This window comes from Primulina eburnea, chromosome 18 (genome assembly GCF_022965805.1).
Source record: "Primulina eburnea isolate SZY01 chromosome 18, ASM2296580v1, whole genome shotgun sequence".
Lineage (NCBI taxonomy): Eukaryota > Viridiplantae > Streptophyta > Magnoliopsida > Lamiales > Gesneriaceae > Primulina > Primulina eburnea.
The window spans coordinates 23,395,824-23,416,922 of record NC_133118.1 but is presented as its reverse complement, the minus strand read 5'-3'; the positions used below and the strand labels follow the sequence as shown (position 1 = coordinate 23,416,922).

General features: G+C 37.5%; 1 protein-coding gene across 1 annotated transcript; it reads left to right on the top strand.

The window, feature by feature from the left end:
- The first annotated feature begins 14,063 nt into the window (after positions 1 to 14,063).
- Positions 14,064 to 15,572, top strand: LOC140819177 (uncharacterized). The gene has a single exon (XM_073179183.1). The coding sequence runs from the start codon at positions 14,064 to 14,066 to the stop codon at positions 15,570 to 15,572; it is 1,509 nt and encodes a 502-aa protein (XP_073035284.1).
- The last annotated feature ends 5,527 nt before the right edge of the window (positions 15,573 to 21,099 follow it).

Genomic DNA, 21,099 nt, shown 5'->3' with positions numbered 1-21,099 from the left:
GCAGAATCTCAAACGTTCAGTTTGGTAACTATTATTATTGTTGGATTGTTTATTTATTTTGTGTTTGCTTTCATTTATTAATTTGACATTGACTAATTGATGGACATATTTCACTGTTTGACTTGGACACTGAATCCATGCAATGAAGATGGATTATATTTATCCACGTACACCCAAAAAGAAAATTCCCAAAATAGACATTAATTTTAATTTAAAAATGGCAAGTGGGTCTTGTACATGGCATTCTCCCCATTTCTTGTGAGAGTTTCGATGCTGCACAGTACTTTTGTAATTGAAAGTGGACAACCCCCTATATCCCCATTTCTTCGAAAGATCTGAATAAAAATTTAATTTATTTAAATTAAAATATTAAAAGGTATTTTGGTCAAAAATCAATTTATCAAGATTTTATCCCTCTTGTTTATTTCACACCACACATGATATTATATATCTCAAATGACATATATTATCCTATCAAATATTTATCAATCAAATTATCAATCATTCAATTATCACATCCTAAAAACCAAGCGAACCCTTTGGGTATGTGAAAATTTTGCTTGTGAAAACATAAATATAAGATTTATATGTTTTTTGTGCACAAAAATACTATGAAAAGTTCCAAAATAAACTTGGAGTAATGCTTTTTGTTCACAAAAAATTTGGTGGGAAGATCTCATAGATTAATTTTGTGAGATGAAATTTTTAATTTGATCACTAATGAAAAATTATTATTTTTTATGTAAAAAATTTACTTTTATTGTAAATACGAGTATGATTAACTTGTTTCACAAATAAAAATCATGAACTCATCTCTCACAGAAAACTTACACCATCTTGTTTTGTCTTTGCTCAAAGGTCAAGCCAATGAAAGACCGATTCATCAGCCGTTTGTGCGGCGAAATTCCTCTAAACTATAGATATCTTTTAGCTATATTTTATAGTCGTACTAAAATTTCAAGCTTTGGATGAAACTCAAGAGTCGAGATCTAATTATAACGAATCTCACTTTCATTAAAAAAAAATTATTATTGTTGCGAAAAAGTAAAAATTTATGGTAAAAAGTAAAAATCTCAAACTCTCAAAATTTACCAAACTACACACTTTATAATATTTTTCTCTCTACTCAATTGTGATTTTCTTCACAAATGAGAGATCTATTTATAGGAAATCTTTACAAATAATCCAAAAATAAAATACATCATTACCTACATCATCACACACTAATTTTCAATATTTACAACTCTTATTTTCAACATTCAAATATTCAACATTCAAATATTCAATACACACATTTTAAATATATTTTTCAACACTCCCCCTTGTAATGATGATCATAATGATTGTCTTCATTACGTGTTTTTATACTGCCTCGTTAAAAACCTTACTAGAAAAAACCCATTGGGATAAAAACCATAATAAGGGAAAAAGAGTGCAGTCACGTAAACTCCCCCTGATGTTGACATGAACAATTCTTCACAAATTTCGTAGATTGCGCATCCCAATATTATATATGTGCTTTCTGAATATTGTCGTAGGAAGTGCCTTTGTGAAGAGATCTGATGAGTTTTCACTTGATTGAATGTGACGAACATCAATACATTTATTCTTCTCTAGCTTCTTGGTGAATGCGAAGAACTTAGGAGGAATATGTTTAGTTCTGTCGCTTTTTATGTATCCCTCTTTCATTTGAGCAACACATGCAGCATTATCTTCATATAGTATCACAGGCTTCTCGTCGAATGATAATCCGCATGAGATTTGAATATGTTGGGTCATTGATTTTAACCACACATATTCACGACTTGCTTCATGTAGTGCAATAATCTCGGCATGATTTGATAAAGTTGTTACGAGCGTTTGTTTCTGTGAACGCCAAGAAATTGCAGTGCCTCCACGAGTAAAAACATATCCAGTTTGGGAACGTGCCTTGTGTGGTTCAGATAAGTATCCAGCATCGGCATAACCAATTATACTTGGATTAGCATCTTTTGAATACAAAAGTCCCAAGTCTGTCGTTCCTCGTAGATAACGGAATATATGTTTAATTCCGTTCCAGTGTCTCTTTGTTGGATATGTGCTAAATCTTGCCAACAAATTTACGGCAAAAGATATATCAGGCCTTGTATAATTTGTAAGATACATAAGGGCACCGATAGCACTTAGATATGGTACTTCTGGACCAAGAATATCTTCATCTTCTTCACATGGTCGGAATTGATCCTTTTCTATGTTTAATGATCTAACAACCATTGGAGTACTTAAAGGATTTGATTTATCCATATTAAAACGTTTAAGGATCTTTTCTGTATAATTTGTCTGGTGAACAACATTCCATATTCTTTTTGTTCAATTTGTAAACCCAGACAATACTTGGTTTTTCCAAGATCCTTCATTTCAAATCCTTCCTTCAAGTATGACACAACTTCTTGAATTTCCTTAGTCGTTCCAATGATGTTTAAATCATCAACATATACAGCAATAATTACGCATCCGGATGTTGTTTTCTTAATGAAAACACAAGGGCATATTGAATTATTTACATATCCTTTTTTCATCAAGTGATCACTTAGTCGATTATACCACATTCGACCGGATTGCTTTAACCCATATAATGATCTTTGTAATTTTACAGAATAACATTCTCTGGGTTTTGAACTTTGTGCTTCAGGCATCTTAAATCCTTCAGGGATTTTCATATATATATTACTATCAAGTGATCCATATGAGTAAGCTGTAACAACATCCATAATACGCATTTCTAAATTTTCAGATACCGCCAAGCTAATCAAATACCGAAACGTAATTGCATCCATAACGGGAGAATACGTTTCTTCATAATCAATTCCAGGCCTTTGAGAAAAACCTTGTGCAACAAGTCGAGCTTTATATCTTACTATTTCATTTTTCTCATTTCGCTTTCGAATAAAAACCCATTTGTATCCAACAGGTTTTACACCTTCAGGTGTAAGGACTATAGGTCCAAAAATATTACGTTTATTCAGCGAATCCAATTCAACATGGATGACTTCTTTCCATTTTATCCAATCCTGCCGATTTTTACATTCCCCAAAAGATTTTGGTTCATGATCTTCATTATCATTTATGATGTCGATTGCCACATTATAAGAAAATATATCATCGATTTCTTCTATATCTTTTCGGTTCCATATTTTTCCAGTATTAATATAATTGATAGAGATTTCATGATTCTCGTCAGTTTGTGGTTCTGACAGAACATTTTCATCATCATGTGTTTCTTCAGGAACACCATTCTCTATTTTGTGATCATCATGTGTTTCTTCAGGAACATCATTCTCTATTTTGTGATCATCGTGTTTCTCTATGAATTTTCTTTTTCGAGGATTTTTATCCTTGGAACCGACTGGCCTTCCACGCTTCATGCGTTTTACGACATCATGACTTTGTTCAATTTGTTTATTTGGAATTTCAATTCGAGCAGGAGCATTTACAGCATGTATATATGATTTAGTTACCCCTTTTCCATCTGTAAATGCATCTGGTATATGATTTGCTATTCTTTGCAAGTGCACAATTTGCTGTACATCTTTTTCACATTGTTGTGTTCTTGGATCCAGATGTAACAATGATGATACATACCATGTAATTTCCTTTTCGGTATGTTTCTGTTCTCCCCCTAACATTGGGAAGATTTCTTCATTAAAATGACAATCAACAAAACATGCAGTGAACACGGCGCCTGTCTGAGGTTCAAAATATCGAATGATTGATGGACTATCATAACCGATATAAATTCCAACCTTTCTTTGATGTCCCATTTTCTTTCGTTGCGGTGGTGCAATAGGCACATACACCATACATCCAAAAATTCTCAAATGAGAAATGTCTGGTTCTTTACCAAATGCAAGCTGCAATGGGGAGTATTTATGATATGCACTTGGTCTGATGCAAATTAATGAAGCAGCATGTAAAATTGCATGTCCCCATATAGAAATAGGGAGCTTTGTTTTCATAATCATTGGTCTAGCAATCATTTGCAGACGTTTAATCAATGATTCAATCAATCCATTCTGTGTATGTACATGAGCAACATGATGCTCAACAATGATTCCCATAGACATACAATAATCATTGAAAGTCTGGGAAGTAAATTCACCAGCATTATCAAGTCTAATTTTCTTGATTGTATAATCGGGAAATTGATTCCTCAATTTTATTATTTGAGCAAGTAATCTTGCAAATGAAACATTTCGAGTTGACAATAAACATACATGTGACCATCTGCTGGAGGCATCAATCAATACCATAAAGTATCTGAATGGTCCACATGGTGGATGGATTGGTCCACAAATATCACCCTGAATACGTTCAAGAAACATTGGTGATTCAGTTTGGATTTTGACTGGTGATGGTCTTATAATAAGTTTTCCGAGAGAACATGCTTTACATTGAAACTTATTATTCTGAAAGATCTTCTGGTCTTTCAGTGGATGACCATGTGTATTTTCTATGATTCTTCGCATCATTGTTGAACCAGGATATCCCAATCGATCATGCCAATTTGTTAATATTGAAGAATTATCAACTACCATGTTTGATTCAATGAGACTTATATGTGTATAATGCAATCCAGTAGGGAGCATTGATATTTTTTCAATCACATATTTCTTTCCTGATTTAAATGTGATAAGACACATATATTTCTCATTCCCTTCATTCATTGTTAGAGTATCAAACCCATGGGAATATATATCATTAAAACTCAATAAATTTTTTTTCGATTGTGGTGAATATAAAGCATCATTGATAAAAAAATTTTGTACCATTAGGTAACAAAAATTGTGCTTTACTACATCCTTTAATCAAGTCTACAGGATCTGATATTGTATTCACCGTTGTTTTTGTTGGTTTTAGTTCCAAGAAATATCTTTTATCTCGAAGGATAGTGTGCGTTGTACCACTATCGGGTATGCAAACTTCAGCTTTGCTCATAGCATTTTCCATATTTGAACTTCAAAAAAATATGCAATGAAATAAAATTACTGACAATACATATATAAATATAACACATATCATAATTGTACAATAAAACATTATTATATGAATACATGAAAACTAAATTATTGTACATTTATATTCTACCATTATATTGTTCATTTTCAGAGAAATCATTGAGAAAATCTGCAGCATCAATATTGTTCATTTCTATCCCACCAACATATTGATCATTTCCAGAGAAATCATTCATAAAATCACCAGCATCAAAATGAGTTGAATCACTCAAACGGTCACTGCGTTCAATGAAGTTGGTCTCCTTTTCTTTCCCCTTTAATGATTCTTTATAAAGTTTGCAAAGATGCTCATGGGCTCGACAAATACGGGACCAATGTCCTGGAGTACCACATCTGAAACAAGAACTTTCATATCTTTTTGAGTGATTTTCATTAACACTTGTATTCTCATGATGCCTTTTATGTGGATGGTTTGGGACGCTCTTTTGAGATGATTTATAAAAATAACTATCTCTATTGCCAATTCCACGTCCACGTCCATGTCCAGACCTCGACATCGACCTCGACCAAAATCTTGTCTTTGAATTTGATTTTGGTTTCGAGGTTTAAATTCATTTTTACTTACAGCATTTACTTCTGGAAATGCTCTTGATCCAGTGGGTCGGGACTGATGATTTCTCATTAATAGCTCGTTGTTCTTTTCCGCAACAAGAAGACAGGCGATTAGTTCAGAATATCTCGCAAATCCACGTACTCTATATTATTGCTGTAGAGTAATATTGGATGCATGAAACGTGGAAAATGTTTTTTCAAGCATTTCGGATTCTGTGACCTCATGTCCACAAAATTTTAGCTGCGAGATTATTCGATATATCGCTGAATTATAATCACTGACTTTCTTGAAATTTTGGAATCTTAACATATTCCATTCATCACGGGCGGTCAGAAGTATAACTTCCCTTATATGTTCAAATCTTTCTTTTAGTCCCTTCCACAAAGCCATGAGATCTTTTTCAATTAAATATTCACATTTCAATCCCTCGTCGAGATGTCGACGCAAAAATATAATGGCTTTTGCTTTTTCTTGTGATGTCGATATGCCATTTTCTTTTATGGTCTCACTTAGACCCAATGACTCAAGATGCATTTCTACAACGAGAGTCCATGGCATATAATTTTTTCCCGTGATGTCGAACGCAACAATTTCGAGCTTTGTCAAATTTGACATGGTGGTACTAAAAAAATTACGATGCATTTTATTAGTTAATGAATATTGCAATACAAAGTAATGGATAAACAACAAGTACAAGCATTTGTAAAAATAAAAAAACACACGAGGAGGATATTCTACAATAAATAAAAGACTCGTGAGTATGATAACCAAAATAATTAAAAATAACCTTGAGAAAGCCATCTTCTTTTTTCTTCGAAAAATTTGATGAAGAATAATTTTTAGAGAAGAAGAGAAAGTTAGAGTGATTGCATGTGTTTGTGAGATCTTATTTAAAGGGCAAAAACTAGCCGTTTTTTACCGTTTATGACCGTTGGTGTACAAAAAAATAAAGGTATATATTTGTATAATTTTATGGTAATAATATGATGTATATAATATTAGACATGTTTAAAGAATTATGTATATCATATCACATTATTATAATGAAGTGTTATAATTTATTTTGTTTAAAAACCTTACAGGCTTTTATACTTGTCGTATCCCTTACCGAGAGTGTGCGATGTCGTCTTAACATCCTCCCAGGATTTATAACAAGTTTTTGAAAAATTTATTTTTATTATTAATAATAACATTATATTATATTAAATATATACATAATAAATAAATAAAAGTAAAATAAATATTATTACTTTTGTTACCTTTCTGTTTGGAGCTTGGAAAAGGATGTAGGACTTTTAGAGCTTCGTGCTGATAACGTGTTGTGAAGAAGTAAAAATTTATGGTAAAAAGTAAAAATCTCAAACTCTCAAAATTTATCAAACAACATACTTTATAATATTTTTCTCTCTACTCAATTGTGATTTTCTTCACAAATGAGAGATCTATTTATAGAAAATCTTTACAAATAATCCAAAAATAAAATACATCATTACCTACATAATCACATACTAATTTTAAATATTTACAACTCTTATTTTCAACATTCAAATATTCAATACACACATTTTAAATATATTTTTCAACAATTATTTTTTTATTGAGAAGAATTCCAAAAGAGATATTTGATTAATCGAGTGTATGTATAGATTTGTAAAATATTTTGTCGTGTTCATATAAAGTAAAGTTTCAAACAATTACCAAATGACAAATTTATTTTACTCAAAATATTATTTTGTAATATTTAGGGTTGTATACTTTTTATATATTAATTACATATTTATCATGTATCTCATCATACTTATCATATTTTAATTAAAATGCCATCAATTTAACGTAATATTAAATAGTGGTTAGTTACGTACATTTTAATGTTTTAATTCTAAAGGTTTACTCGATGATTATCGAAAGATGAAAACTGTATGATTATCGTAATTTTATTTTATTTTTTTAAAAAAAGTGGTTTACATTTACAATCTTTGAGTATCTTTTGATTTCAGTTTTAGATCAAGATCGATTTTGAACTAAATATGTTCTTACTAGATATTAGGATCTTAAAGCATGCTTGATAGAAGAGAAAAAATGAACATTCTCATGTAATTTTTTATATATGTGATTGGTATATCATTGAAATGAGAATGATCATTCTCATATTCACGATAATAGTCATTCTGAAAGGAATATTTTATTCCTTAATTAATTTTTTTTTATCGATATGTGATATTAACATATAATTTTACCTTTCTAGACGAATATTATTTGCTAGAATATTGATATTTATGATAAGATCTCTAGATATTATAGAACTGTTCAAAAGAGTTTATTCATAATTAAATTCTTGTTTTCGTATTTGTGTAAGACTCTATAGAAAGAATAAAGTATAGGGCAAAGGAAATCTATAAATAAGTTATCATTGCTGCTACATGCGTGTGATTTTTTGAGTTGAAGAAGAACAGTGAAACGCCACAAGAAAAACAATGAATAACGTCAATGAATTAATAAAGAGCTCAGACCAAGATTTCGTTTCCTTGATTACAAAGAAATTGTGATTATCTAAAAAAGATGAGAGACAATAAGAAATCTGTTCAACAACTTAAACCACAAACTTTGATTGCTCCGGAGAAAAATAAAAGGATTGAACTTACTCAAAGGCAATGTAGACCAAGCAGTGAATTGATGATTCAAAAATATTTCAAAAGATTAGAATTGGTTCAGTGCAGGGAATGTTCTGGATTCGATCAATACATAAATGAAGATGCCAACAGACTTAGAAGGAATAAGGGTATGGTTGTATTCTTAAGTGATGAAGAATTTTGTGAAGAACATGAATCCAATAAAGAAGAAAATCACAAATATATGTATGCTTTTTTGAAGAAAAAACAGTGGTTTCAAATCAATCCGCTAGGTGCTGCCTCTGGTGTTGCAACACCTGGTCACAACATCTCTTCAAAATCAATGAGTGTCAATGCAAAAACTCGGCTATTCGAGTAATCTATAAATCCAGGAAGTTGATGAAGATGAAATCACCCAAGAGAATATGCAGACAATGTATGAAGATTTGTATGAGGACTGGATAAGAAGAAACAAGTTGAGCTCGATGCTCTCAAAGGAGAATATAGATTTGAAAGACTGTGTGTCACGACTTGAAGTTATGTTGAGTAAAAAGGACCTTGAATTGCGCAAAGTCAATGATGATCTCGAAAGGGCATCAAAGATACGGGCAATATTTAACTCGAGCTCAACAAAACTTGAATCATGATCGAGCTTTTCTTGTACAGTAAATCCTCAATAAAAACAAAAATAAAAATTATGCTCCAATTAATCGTAAGTTCACGAGTCAAGTAATAATATAATATACGAAGTACGAGTATTTTTTCCACAGAGATTGATTAGACAAATTTAACTGAAACAAAATTATTTAGTTAACTAAAATGAAAATTGGTTTAATTAATAAATTAAATTGAAGGTCAAATAAAATAATTTACTAACATGATATAAATAATATAAATAAAATTAATTAACAAATAATCGATAGGATCTTGGTTTACCTGCCCATGAATCTTTTCTAATGATTGAATTTCAATTATTAAGTCATGGTTTTGACGGAATTCCCTAGTATATCAGTAAACTCTACCGAGCTATATTAATCTAATTAACAAAATGCAGTGACAAAGTGTTCTTGTGTTATTTAACAATCGCAATCATATCAACGAACCGTGGAATCATATATATGTTGATGTAAGTTGTAGATTCATGAATTATTTTATTATATCATGTTATAAAATCTCCTCTCGATTTCAATTATAACAAATACAATCTATTCAAAGTTCATCTGTAAGATCCAAAATGCGATAACATAATCCAACTGCATGTAAATTTAGGAAAAATGAAAAATGCCTAATTAAATTTTTTTAATTGTATTTATTGAATATGGTAGGCATGTTTACATGTTTAAAATATGGTTTATATTAGAATGCATAAAACTGTGTTTTAAAGATTATTCGAGACGTGATCGAAGAACGAAGACTGGGGACCGTAAAGGGAAAATATTTGTATTAAATGATTATTTTTAATTATGTAATATATCGTATTTTTAGAAATGACAACTTTTAAGGTGTTTTTACGTGTCAAGTCGTATTTTAAACCGGTATTCAGTTTTTGACGAAAATAGAGACTTTTTGAGAACTCGGCTAATATTTTCGAAAATTTTTCTAAACAAAATAATTTTTCTACTATCTAATGGGCCTAATAAGCCTATTATACCTATATTATTGGGCCTAAACTTGTGCCATGTATTTTATATATCAAACAAGTCCCAAAACCCTACTCTACACAACAAAAACTCACGCACGCCTCCTCCTAAAGCACTAGGACTCTTATGGAAGCAGCCATACGCGAACATACACGCCACTTCAAGGTTTTCACATAGATTTGAAAGGACACAACAAGTTCCGTCCCTCTACATCGATGTTCTTCACATTGCAAATTGTTTTCGTGCGTGATATACGCAAAGACACGACTTAATCTTCCTTCACTCATCTTTCATACCATATTATATATACATGTTTGCATGAAAAATAAGATACACTATCTTAAATTTTCGATTTTATAGCAAAACATGAACAAAACTAGAGTTTTCATCTTTTTAAATTCATGTTTACGATGCACAAAGGGGATTCCATGGTAGGGCTATGGGAAATGATGAATTTCAGTATGTTTAAGGGTGGTTAAGGGCCATGGTTAAGGGTTGTACAAGTGAGGCAAAGTATTGAACGAAAACTTGGTTGTAAGGAGGCCAGGGTTTCGATTTGAGGGCTAGGAAGGAGCAGGCCATGGGCTGGCTTGCGTTTTTGTTGGAAAAAAAGGAAAGGCTGTGCGGGGTACTTTCTAGGCAAGAGTCAGGGCTCATCAGGGTCCTAGAATCAAGCCATGGTGGTCCACACAAGGCTGGAGGGGCTAGGAGTAGCGGGCACACGACTAGGACACAACCTAGCCGTGGTCGCGAGTTTGTAGGGAGAACCATGCACGTTCTCATTAATGGCTTGATAGGGCTGGTCTAAGTAGGTCTAAGGGGCTCAATTATGGTCCTAGTAAGGTTGCATAGGGCCTGGTTGGGTCGGCCAAGGGCTAGGAACAAAGGGGCGTTAGGTTTGATCAAGCTAGGGTTTCGAAAAATAAGTGCAAAATTTCCTGCAAGGTCCTAGGCTTGTTCAAAGGTTTTAATTGACTTGATTTGAGTTGTATAGAGTATGGTTAGGTGTTAATAAGTTATGGTTCAAGTTTGGTAAAGTTTGGTTAAGTTTCAAGTCGATTCGGGTTAAAACCGAGACGTACGTTTAAGTTGTAAAATGAACTGGGAAATTAGTCGAGGAGCGTAAGTTAGTTTACGTCTAAGAAATATTTATGGGTGTATTTAAGGTGTTATGTTAGTTTGGATGGATTGGGCCGTCGTTTTAAGGTCTAAAAATAAATTGGGAAAGTTAGGGTTTCAGGGGCAAAACTATCATTTTACACCTGAAAAATGTTAGACGCCCTGGCAGTGCCCTGAATGCTGTAATGATCGCTAAAATGCTTATTTTGAAAGTTTATGAATTTTTATGATGAAAAACGATAATTCTAAAAGACGTGGTGTGTGCTTAGTTTAAAAGAAAAATGATATATATGCATGAAATTTTATAAGTGATGAAAATAATGAAAGGTTGAAGGAGGTAACTTGATTGTGACTAATACGATGATATGATGATATGTAAGGCCAATGTTCATTTGACGGGTGAGATTGTCGCTGATGTTCCCGCCCCCTGGTACCATGGTTATACGCAGATGGATCTATCGAGCTACAGCTGATACGAAGATCACAATTAACGACCTGAATTCAATAAAAAAGAAACATATACGTATATGATGAAAGGAAAAATGGATATGATGAAATGACAAATGATTTAAAGTTATGCATATTCATGAAAAACTATGTTATTAAAAGTATTTTTCACTGTTGCTTGTGAATATATATATGTATTACTTGTTATTATGGTCAAGGGTTGCTGTAAGACCTGAATCATTGTTTTGAATGAAGTATTAATTAAGAGATAATTAATGAGTTATTAATTAAATATTAATAATGAATTGATAATTCGGTATCAAGCTGTTGAAATCTACCGAATTTAAAAAGGGATAACTCGATCTACTTCAGATTCTAGACAAATGAGATTCTGACACGCGGAAGATAAGATAGATTCGGATTTTCTGAAATAGTCGGATGCAGCCTATAAATGGAAGCTGAATTATTTTGTTTCCTACACCGCATTCTTCAAAGAGAGTTCTAGCCATATACCTTAGGTTTTCTAGCAAGTTTCTAGGACACTTTGGTGTCGGGAAGTTTCGGAGCTGGTGTCGAATCGAGGAGGGGTCGGTGAACTGAGATCGATACATCATCAACGAGTTGACAACGGACGCAGGTATAATCCTAAAGCCTTAAATAGTGATTTAAGAATCATTAGGGAAAACTTTGTAGCATATTTGGTAAACCAGGATCTGATTTGATAGTGATTTCATTATGTTGGTATTGTCTAGGTTCAAAGCTTTCTGTCAGACTGTTTTAGTGAGGTACATGATATACTGATTGGGATATCCAAGCGTAGTATACACACTTATATGCTGAATATTTATCTGTTGCATGATAATGTCTTACTGCTTTGTCATATTATGCATGACATATCATGTTGATCCTGATATCTTTTGAGATATGCCTCATTTGTTGGGGCCGCTCAGCCCTATTCTGTATTGTAGATGATGGGGCATTGAGAGCTACAGTGTTCGACAGGACCCGTGGGCTCTGATGACCTGGACATTGTAGGTCTATGTCTTGATGATGAGTTTGGGAGCCAAAACATATCTATGGCAGATTAGAGACTACACACTCAGGCGCTCTAGACTGAGCATGAGATTCTTGACTTGATCCTTGATATTCGAGAATATTGCATTTCCCACGCATCATATCAGTTTGTATACTTGTACATTCTCGTATTGAGCGATTGTCGATCATGTCCTTGTTTTCATCTTGGGCACCCCATTCTACGGGGCAGGTCTTCGGTTGGACGGTTCAGACGACCAGGACAGTGGCTAGAGAAGTTGGGTTTTTGATGGTGATCCAGTGGAGGTTTTATGTGGTTTATCGTTTTCTCATTCAGAATTATGTTTTCGTTATGGTTGTATTAATGTTTGAGACTACTGTTACTGTTCTGTTTTTGTTTGTGTTGTAAGATGATTACGTTATTTGGTTTCCGCTGTTTAATTGTTGTTATTAAGTTTAATGTTGCATGTTTATTAGTCTGTTTAGTAGTGGCTCGGGTAAAGGCGCTACATTTGGTGGTATCAGAGAATGCAAAGATTTTTGGGACATTAGTAATTCTGTTTTGAGGAATTAGAGGTTGATTTTGGTTTCCTTTCAGATGTCAGGAGATGGAAGCTGTCACGGAAGTGTGAGACATGGTCGTTATGGCGACGATGAGGCTGGCCGAGAACATTGTCGTAGAGATCGTGACGAAAGGCGTCATCGAGATCATGATGAAAGGAGACGTAGGAACCGTGTCAATATTATGGATTTCATGAAGATTGGACCTCCCCCGTTGACCGGAAATGAGAATGCTGATGTTGCTGAAGCTGGGTCGAAATCATGGAATAGTGTTTTTGAGTGTTGCACTTTGACGAGGATGAGAAGATGGAGGTAGCCTTAAAGAGCATGCCCAAAATTTAAGGATTGTGTTGCTAACCTTAAGGAATCACAAGCTGTATGCTAAATTGAACAAGTGCAAATTTTGGCTCGACAAAGTTGTCTTCTTGGGACATGTTATATCCAAAGATGGGTGATATCCCATGGATGAGCCCATTACCCTTGGCCTATCCCTATCCCAAATGGAATACAGGCCCATCAAGTGCCCATGTATTCTCTTATAAATACCAGGTTTGATTGTTAATTCATTCATTCAATATATTGTTTTCAGCAGCACCCTTAGCTGCTCTCCCCATTTATCCTCAGTCACTGACTTGAGTGTCAGAGGGGCTACGCCAGGACATCCTCCTGGCCCCCTCTTAACGGTCTTTTTCTTGATTTCAGGCTCAGGGTCATCTTAAAACCCACGTCTGAACTAGTGACGCTCGTTGGGATCGGACCCTAAATTTCCCGTGAGTATCACTTGGCGCCGTCTGTGGGAACATTTGAGTTGAGACGAAGAGATGGTAGGGAAGAGAGGGAGTAGAAAAGCTACCTCAGCATCATCGCGTCCTCAGAGGGGACCCGAACAGTCTCATGCTGAGGCAAGGCAGGACAACCCCATCAGGAGGCGAGAACAGAACAACCTCGTCAAGAGAACAGGGTCGAGCAACCCCTTCCTAATGAAAATGTGGGGAACTTGACCCTGGAGCAGTTGGGTCAATTTATCACTCGGACAGTGGATGAGGCAATGAAGAGGAATCAAGAGTATATGTTTGCAGAAGAGCAAGCCGCTCGCCAGGAGCAAGAGGAGGATGTGGAGGGCCACCAGAGCCGGGTTGAAGAGACGCATCCCCTCAAAAGTAGGGAAGTTAGTGAGATAGAAGAGATGTGTAAGGAAATACGGAGGTTGAGGGGGCAGTTGGGAAGCAGAGTGCCGGCACCCAAGAGAGGAAGTCCTTTTTCACTAACCATTTTAGAAGAAGGGCTTCATCCAAATTTTCGACAGTCGAATGTGGGAGAGTACGATGGACATACTGACCCCGAGGAACACTTGGGGAGGTTTGAGAATGCGGCTCTGTTGCACAAATATTCGGATGGAGTCAGGTGCAGGGTGTTTCTGGGCACGTTGGTGAGGTCAGCCCAGCAGTGGTTTAACACTTTGCAGCCCAGCTCTATACGTTCTTTTGAGGACTTCTCAGCTGTCTTTTTGCACCGATTCGCTAGCAGCAAGAGGCACCAGATAATTTTTTTGAGCCTGTTCGTGATGAAACAGCAAGAGAATGAAACTTTGCGAGAATTTGTCCAGCGTTTCAACAGTGCAGCGCTAGAAATACCAGCGGCTACCCTTGACATCATGATAAGTGCCTTCACACAAGGACTGAGGGGAGGGGAGTTTTTCAAGTCGCTGGTCAAGAAGCCTCCGTTGAGCTATGATGATCTGTTGGCTCGAGCTGAGAAATATGTAAACTTGGAAGATGCCCAACGGTACAGAAGGATGGAGAGCCGGCCCGGAGAAAGTAGAGTTAAGGGAGCGGAGAAAGGAGGGAGGAAGAGGGGTGCGGGGGAAAGAGAGGAAGACAAAACTAGTAGTAAAAGACAATTCTCATCCCATGTTCTCCTAGATAGGAGTCGGGACGAGATGATGGAGGTGAGGGAGCCAGCGGGGAGGTGGGAGAAGTCGCGAAGGGTTGGGTGCAGTGCTAGATTGCCTTCACGGGATAGACGAGAAGGATCCTCATTCCGGAGTCGACAAAGGTCTCGCTCGCCCCCTAGGCGTGGTCAAGGCCCTCTATGGATAAATCAGAGGATGGGTGAGCAGAGATGGGAAGGTCGATGTCAAGATGTCCCTCAGGAGCTCGTCGAACCGGGGAGGGGAATGAATGAGGATAACCACCCTACGAGAGGAATGATTCATATGATCTCGAGGGGTGCTACTGATGGAGACTCTGGGCGAGCTCGGAAGGCACATGGGAGAAGGTTGGAGAACTTTGAGATATGTAGGGGTGCAGACTTACCACAAGACCCCGTCATCAGCTTTGGGCCGGAAGACCTCCGAGGCGTTGTGACTCAACATAACGATGCCTTGGTGGTAACGACCACCATTGCCAATTATGATGTGGCGAGAATATTTATTGATAATGGAAGCTCCGTGTTCAAGAGCACGTTGGATCAAATGAAGATGGGAGGATTGGAGTTTGAGCCGGTATCCACCCCGCTGTATGGGTTTGCAGAACACGTCATCTTGCCTTTGGGTTAGATTGTTCTTCCCTTATCCTTGGGGACTGATCCTCGGCGGGTAACAAAGATGATAGCCTTCACTGTAGTAGATGTCCCGTCAGCGTATAGTGGAATTCTAGGACGACCAGCCCTGAAGGATTTTTGTAACGCCCGAAAACTCGAACACACTAACCACATGCATGCATGAAAATTTATTTGAAGCATGCTTAAGTATTTGCATTATTAAATGATTATTTAATCGAATGTTATGAATATGAACCTTCTGAAGTCGAATTCACGATGTACGGCAAAGGCGAGAGAACCGGGGATGATTTTGTTAAAGTTTCTATTTTTAGAAAGCTATAAATATAAATTCTATATTTAGAAAGTCTAAATTAAGAAAGCGGAAATAAATTTATAGTAAGGGACGAATTTATTCGGTAACGAATTTTTACGAAGAAAATTAGTAGTTCCGGGCGTGCGATATTAGAAACGAGTAGCACCAAATATTATTAATTTTATTGGGAATTTAGTGGATTAAATATGTATTTAATCAACACCTTAATGGGCCTAGTTTGTTGATAATTAATTAATTAATTATAGGACCCATTATGAATAATTAAGCCCAATTAACAACTTAATGGTTTATTTAAATAAAACCTACCCAACCCTTCCCCATCACTCACGTCTCTCACACCACCAGCACACACAAACACACACTAGAGTCATAGGGGTGGCCAAAACCTAGAGGAAACAAGGGAAGGAGGAAAGTTTCGCTTCCCGTTCGTCTCTCGTCGCGCCGACTCTCGTATCTTGTAAGAATAGAGGATCAAGGCATGTTTTCAAACCCTTCTTGATGCACCATTCAATCCATATTATTGCATGTATTCTGATTTTGTGTGTGAAGTTTACAAGGATGATGATTTTCAATTCCCTACATGTGCATCTCATGTTTTCATAAAGATTTTTTTGAAGTTTATTAAATTGTTAAGGGAAGGATGCAAACAAAGGTAAGAAAGAACTGGTCTAGATGTTTAAGAAGAGGATTTAAGGGAAAAAAGGTGAACCAAGAAGCCACATAGGGCTGTTTCAGACCTGCACACAAACGTGCGCAGGCCGTGAGATGGAAGGGGTGCGGCTTGGGGCTCCTCGGCCATGAGGGGCCATATGAGGCCTTAGCCACGGTTTGGAGGGTTGGGTTAGAGTCCTAGGAAGGTCCAGGTGGGTTTTGTTAAGGTCTGGACGTGCTGGTTTAGGGCTGGAACTAAAACTCCATAAACATGCAATTTGTGGGCTGTTTTGGGGCGTGAGGTTCATAGGGGCTAAGGGGATGGTTCAAGGGCTGGACCAGGGGCTAGGGTCGTGCCTAGGGTCCTAGTGAGGGTCTGTAGTGAGCCAAGGGTCGAGCCAAAGGCTGCAACAGCTGCTGGTGCGTGCAAGAGCTGCTGCTGCGCAAGGGTGCATGCGGTGTGCTGCTGGTGCGTGGTGTCTAGGGATTGGGGTGTTGGGTCTGTGTAAAAGGGGCCTGACCATGGTCTTACTTAGTGTCTAAGGAAGGGGTCTAGGGCCTGGTTCGAGGTCGTTTTGAGCCGTGGTCCGTTCGGGGTCGTAAATTGCCCGAACATGTCAAAATAGGAGCGAAGTGAGCCTAGGTTAAATTCTAAAGCCTAATTTCGGTTTTTACTTGGGCTTGGGGACTTCCAGCAACTTAAATGGTGTCTTAGGATGTTAATAAAGGTCTGGTCTCGGGTTGGTTCTAGTCGGGAGGGTAGTTTGGTCATTTGTTTTACCGAAAACGCAAAAACGGTGGTAAACGATCCATCCGGTGAGCGAATTGAGTCGTTTTTGAAACGTAGGACCTAAGATTAAATTTCCAGAAAGCTACTGGATATTTTTGGGTTTTTTTAAAGTTTTAAAATTGATTTTTCTCCTTGAGTCAAAGTCTAGGGTCGTCCAGGTACGTATAACATTAAAATATGTGCGGCCGGTTCGAGGAAAACGAGGGTGGTTTGCAACTTCCTTAAACAATTCCAGATCATGTTAAAGGTTATTTTTAGAAGTTTTAAAGTATATGCATGATATAAGCTATTTTAAGAATTTTTAACGTATTTGCATGTATTTGCCATTGTTAGCAATTTCGACGTATACGAACGATATGAGCCATTTTTGGGAATAGTAAAGAATATGGAAAGTTATGAATGTTTGATTAAATTAAAAGGTAAAGCGAAATATTTTTGAGGAATGTGAATTGATCGTGACAAAAAGGTAGTAAGGGATCCGTTGAAAACGTGAACGGTGAACTTGCAATAAAAAGAGGTAGTGAACCGTCGAAAACGTGGGCGGGAATCTCAATAATAAGGGATCCATTGAAAACGTGAACGGTGAACTTGCAATTAAGGAAGGGAGTGAACCGTCGAAAACGTGGGCGGGAATCTCAATGATAACAGATCCGTTGAAAACGTGAACGGTGAAGTTATGTTTATGATAGTCGGTGGGATCGTCGAAAACGTGGACGTTGAACCCGGCGGCCTAGTACTATGGTTTATAGATTGATCAATCGAATAAGAGGTGTCACTTTCGAGGATCGGACTTCACATCAAAAGGATAATTTTAAAGAGGAAAGGTTCATTTTTAAGCATGATTTCTAAAGTTGCATATTTTGAAAGTTTCATGATTGCATAGAAAAATCTATTTTTAGTAAAAGTAATTTTTATGTATGTGATTGTATATTTATGTACTTGCTATATGAGGTTTGAGCATGCTGAGTAATTAGACTCACTAGGTTTGAATGGTTGCAGGTAATGATGATGTTGAGTCTTGAGGTGCGAACTATCGAGTTATCCGAAGGGCGCAGTGCATACCCGAGGACCTATAAATTCCGTATATGTTAAAGACTTTTGATGATTTTATGGATTATTGCTTTTAATTTTAGATTTTTAATGCTTATTTTACTTATTCCGCATGAATGATTATGGATGATATGGAGTTTTGTTTATTTGATTATTTATGCTAGTTTATTCATGATGAAATAATTATGCATGACTTTACAAAAAAAAAAAAAAACTAGTGTAAATTAAAATGAATTAGAAGTTAGGGTCGTTTCAATTTTAGAGCAGTAGCTTCCAGTTATCATCATAAGCTTAAGTTTCCTGTGAGAAAAGGAGTTGGAGTCCTGTGCGGGGACCAAAAAGTCGCACGTCGTTGTTATGAAAGAATCGTGAAGGAAGAAGAAAAGAGAGGTCACGATAATTCGCATGGAAGCTTGAGCTCAGTCTTGCAGTTGTAGAGTCATTCGGAGAAGTTTCTAAGTGGGTAACTTTGTCCTGTGGAGGTACAATAGAAGCTGAGAAGAAAGTTGGATAATGCGCTAGGTAAGGCTCTAAAGAGGCATGGGAACGCTTACCACCTTAGAGAATATCTTTACTTCATTTTTGATGTATTTAGTTCCTGAATTTGTCTTACGTTATCAGTTGATATTCAATAAAGCCAAGTTCTTATATTAAGTTCGTGGTTGTTCTTGTATTATGAGGATTATATGAATTTTATTTATCTATTTAGGCTGTGCCTAGTAGAGGAGAAGAGTGGGGGGGGGGGGGGGGGGGGGGGGGTGGGGAGAAAAGTTAAATTTTTTCCTGCTAAGGCATCGCCTACCAGAGGAGTAGAGGGTGAGGTGGAGAATATTTATTTTCCTGCTAAGGCATCGCCTAGCAGAGGAGTTTGAGAGTGAGGGTGGAGAATATTTATTTTCCTTCTAAGGCGTCGCCTGGCAGAGGAGTTAGAGGATGATGAGGTGGAATCTTTATTTTCCTGCTAAGGCATCGCCTAGCAGAGGAGCAGAGTTAGGGTGGAGGTGTTGAATTTTATTTTCCTCCTAAGGCCCGGCTTAGCCGGCTTACCAGGGGAGTTATAGGGTGGAGGTGTTGATTTTATTTTCCTGCTAAGGCCCGGCTTAGCAGAGGAATTATGAGATGATTAGGTGAGAGTTTGATTTTTCCTGCTAAGGCCCGACATAGCAGAGGAGTTAGAGGGTGGAGGTGTTGATTTTATTTTCCTGCTAAGGCATCGCCTAGCAGAGGAGTTAGAGGGTGGGCGCGTTGAATTTTATTTTCCTGCTAAGGCCCGGCTTAGCCAGCTTAGCAGAGGAGTTAGAGGGTGGAGGTGTTGATTTTATTTTCCTTCTAAGGCCCGGCTTAACAGAGGAGTTATGAGATGATGAGGTGAGAGTTTGATTTTTCCTGCTAAGGCCCGGCTTAGCAGATGAGTTAGAGGGTGGAGGTGTTGATTTTATTTTCCTACTAAGGTATCACCTAGCAGAGGAGTTAGATGGAGGAGTTGAATTTTATTTTCCTGCTAAGGCATCGCCTAGCAGAGGAGTTAGAGGATGGAGGTGTTGATTTTATTTTCCTGCTAAGGCCCGGCTTAGCAGAGGAGTTAGATGGTGGAGGTGTTGATTTTATTTTCCTGCTAAGGTATCACCTAGCAGAGGAGTTAGATGGAGGAGTTGAATTTTATTTTCCTTCTAAGGCATCGCCTAGCAGAGAAGTTAGAGGGTGGACGCGTTGAATTTTATTTTCCTGCTAAGGCATCGCCTAGCAGAGGAGTTAGAGGATGGAGGTGTTGATTTTTTTTCCTGCTAAGGTATCACCTAGCAGAGGAGTTAGATGGAGGAGTTGAATTTTATTTTCATGCCAAGACATCGCTAGCAGATGAGTTAGAGGGTGGGGACGTTGAATTTTATTTTCCTGCTAAGGTATCACCTAGCAGAGGAGTTAGATGGAGGAGTTGAATTTTATTTTCCTGCTAAGGCACCGCCTAGCAGAGGAGTTAGAGGGTGGGGGCGTTGAATTTTATTTTCTTGCTAAGGCATCGCCTAGCAGAGGAGTTAGAGGGTGGGTGCGTTGAATTTTATTTTCCTGCTAAGGCATCGCCTAGCAGAGGAGCTAGAGGGTGGAGGTGTTGAATTTTATCTTCATGCTATGGCGTCACCTAGCAGAGGAGTTAGAGGGTGGAGGTGTTAAATTTTATTTTCCTGCTCTGAACTATTTTAGCAGAGGAGTCAAGGGCACGGGGAAGTGGAAACTATTTCCCTTCAAAAGCTTAGTAGAGGACCTTGAAGATGGGGGCGACGAGGGCATACTGTGTTAGAAAAATTTACTTCGTTTGTCGTTAACGAACAATGTTTGTCCGGTCAGGTCATGGGGGTGTGGGGGCAACACCCCCATAAAAGTTTTTCAGAAATCACACGACCATTCGCAAGGCAATGTATCAAAATTCTCAACGTATTGGACGAGCGCTCGGGCGAGCGTGCGCTCGGCAGGTCGACTTGACGAAGGAATGGGGCGAGCAGGTGAAGGGAGCGGGGCGAGCACGCAGGAGGTGCGCCGGGCGAGCTGGGGTGAAGCTCGGGCGAGCAGGATGCGCGGCGCGGGGCGAGCTTGGTCTAGCATGGCACCGGGCGAGCGTCTGCGCGCGGTGCTGGGCGACCGCTGCGCCGAGAGCGGGCGAGCTGGGGTGAAGCTTGGGCGAGCGTGGCGCTTGGGCGAGAAGGAGGTGCGCCGGGCGAGCGG

Coding starts and splice junctions, on each gene's coding strand:
- LOC140819177 (XM_073179183.1), top strand. CDS start 14,064: ATGAAGAGGAATCAAGAGTATATGTTTGCAGAAGAGCAAGCCGCTCGC.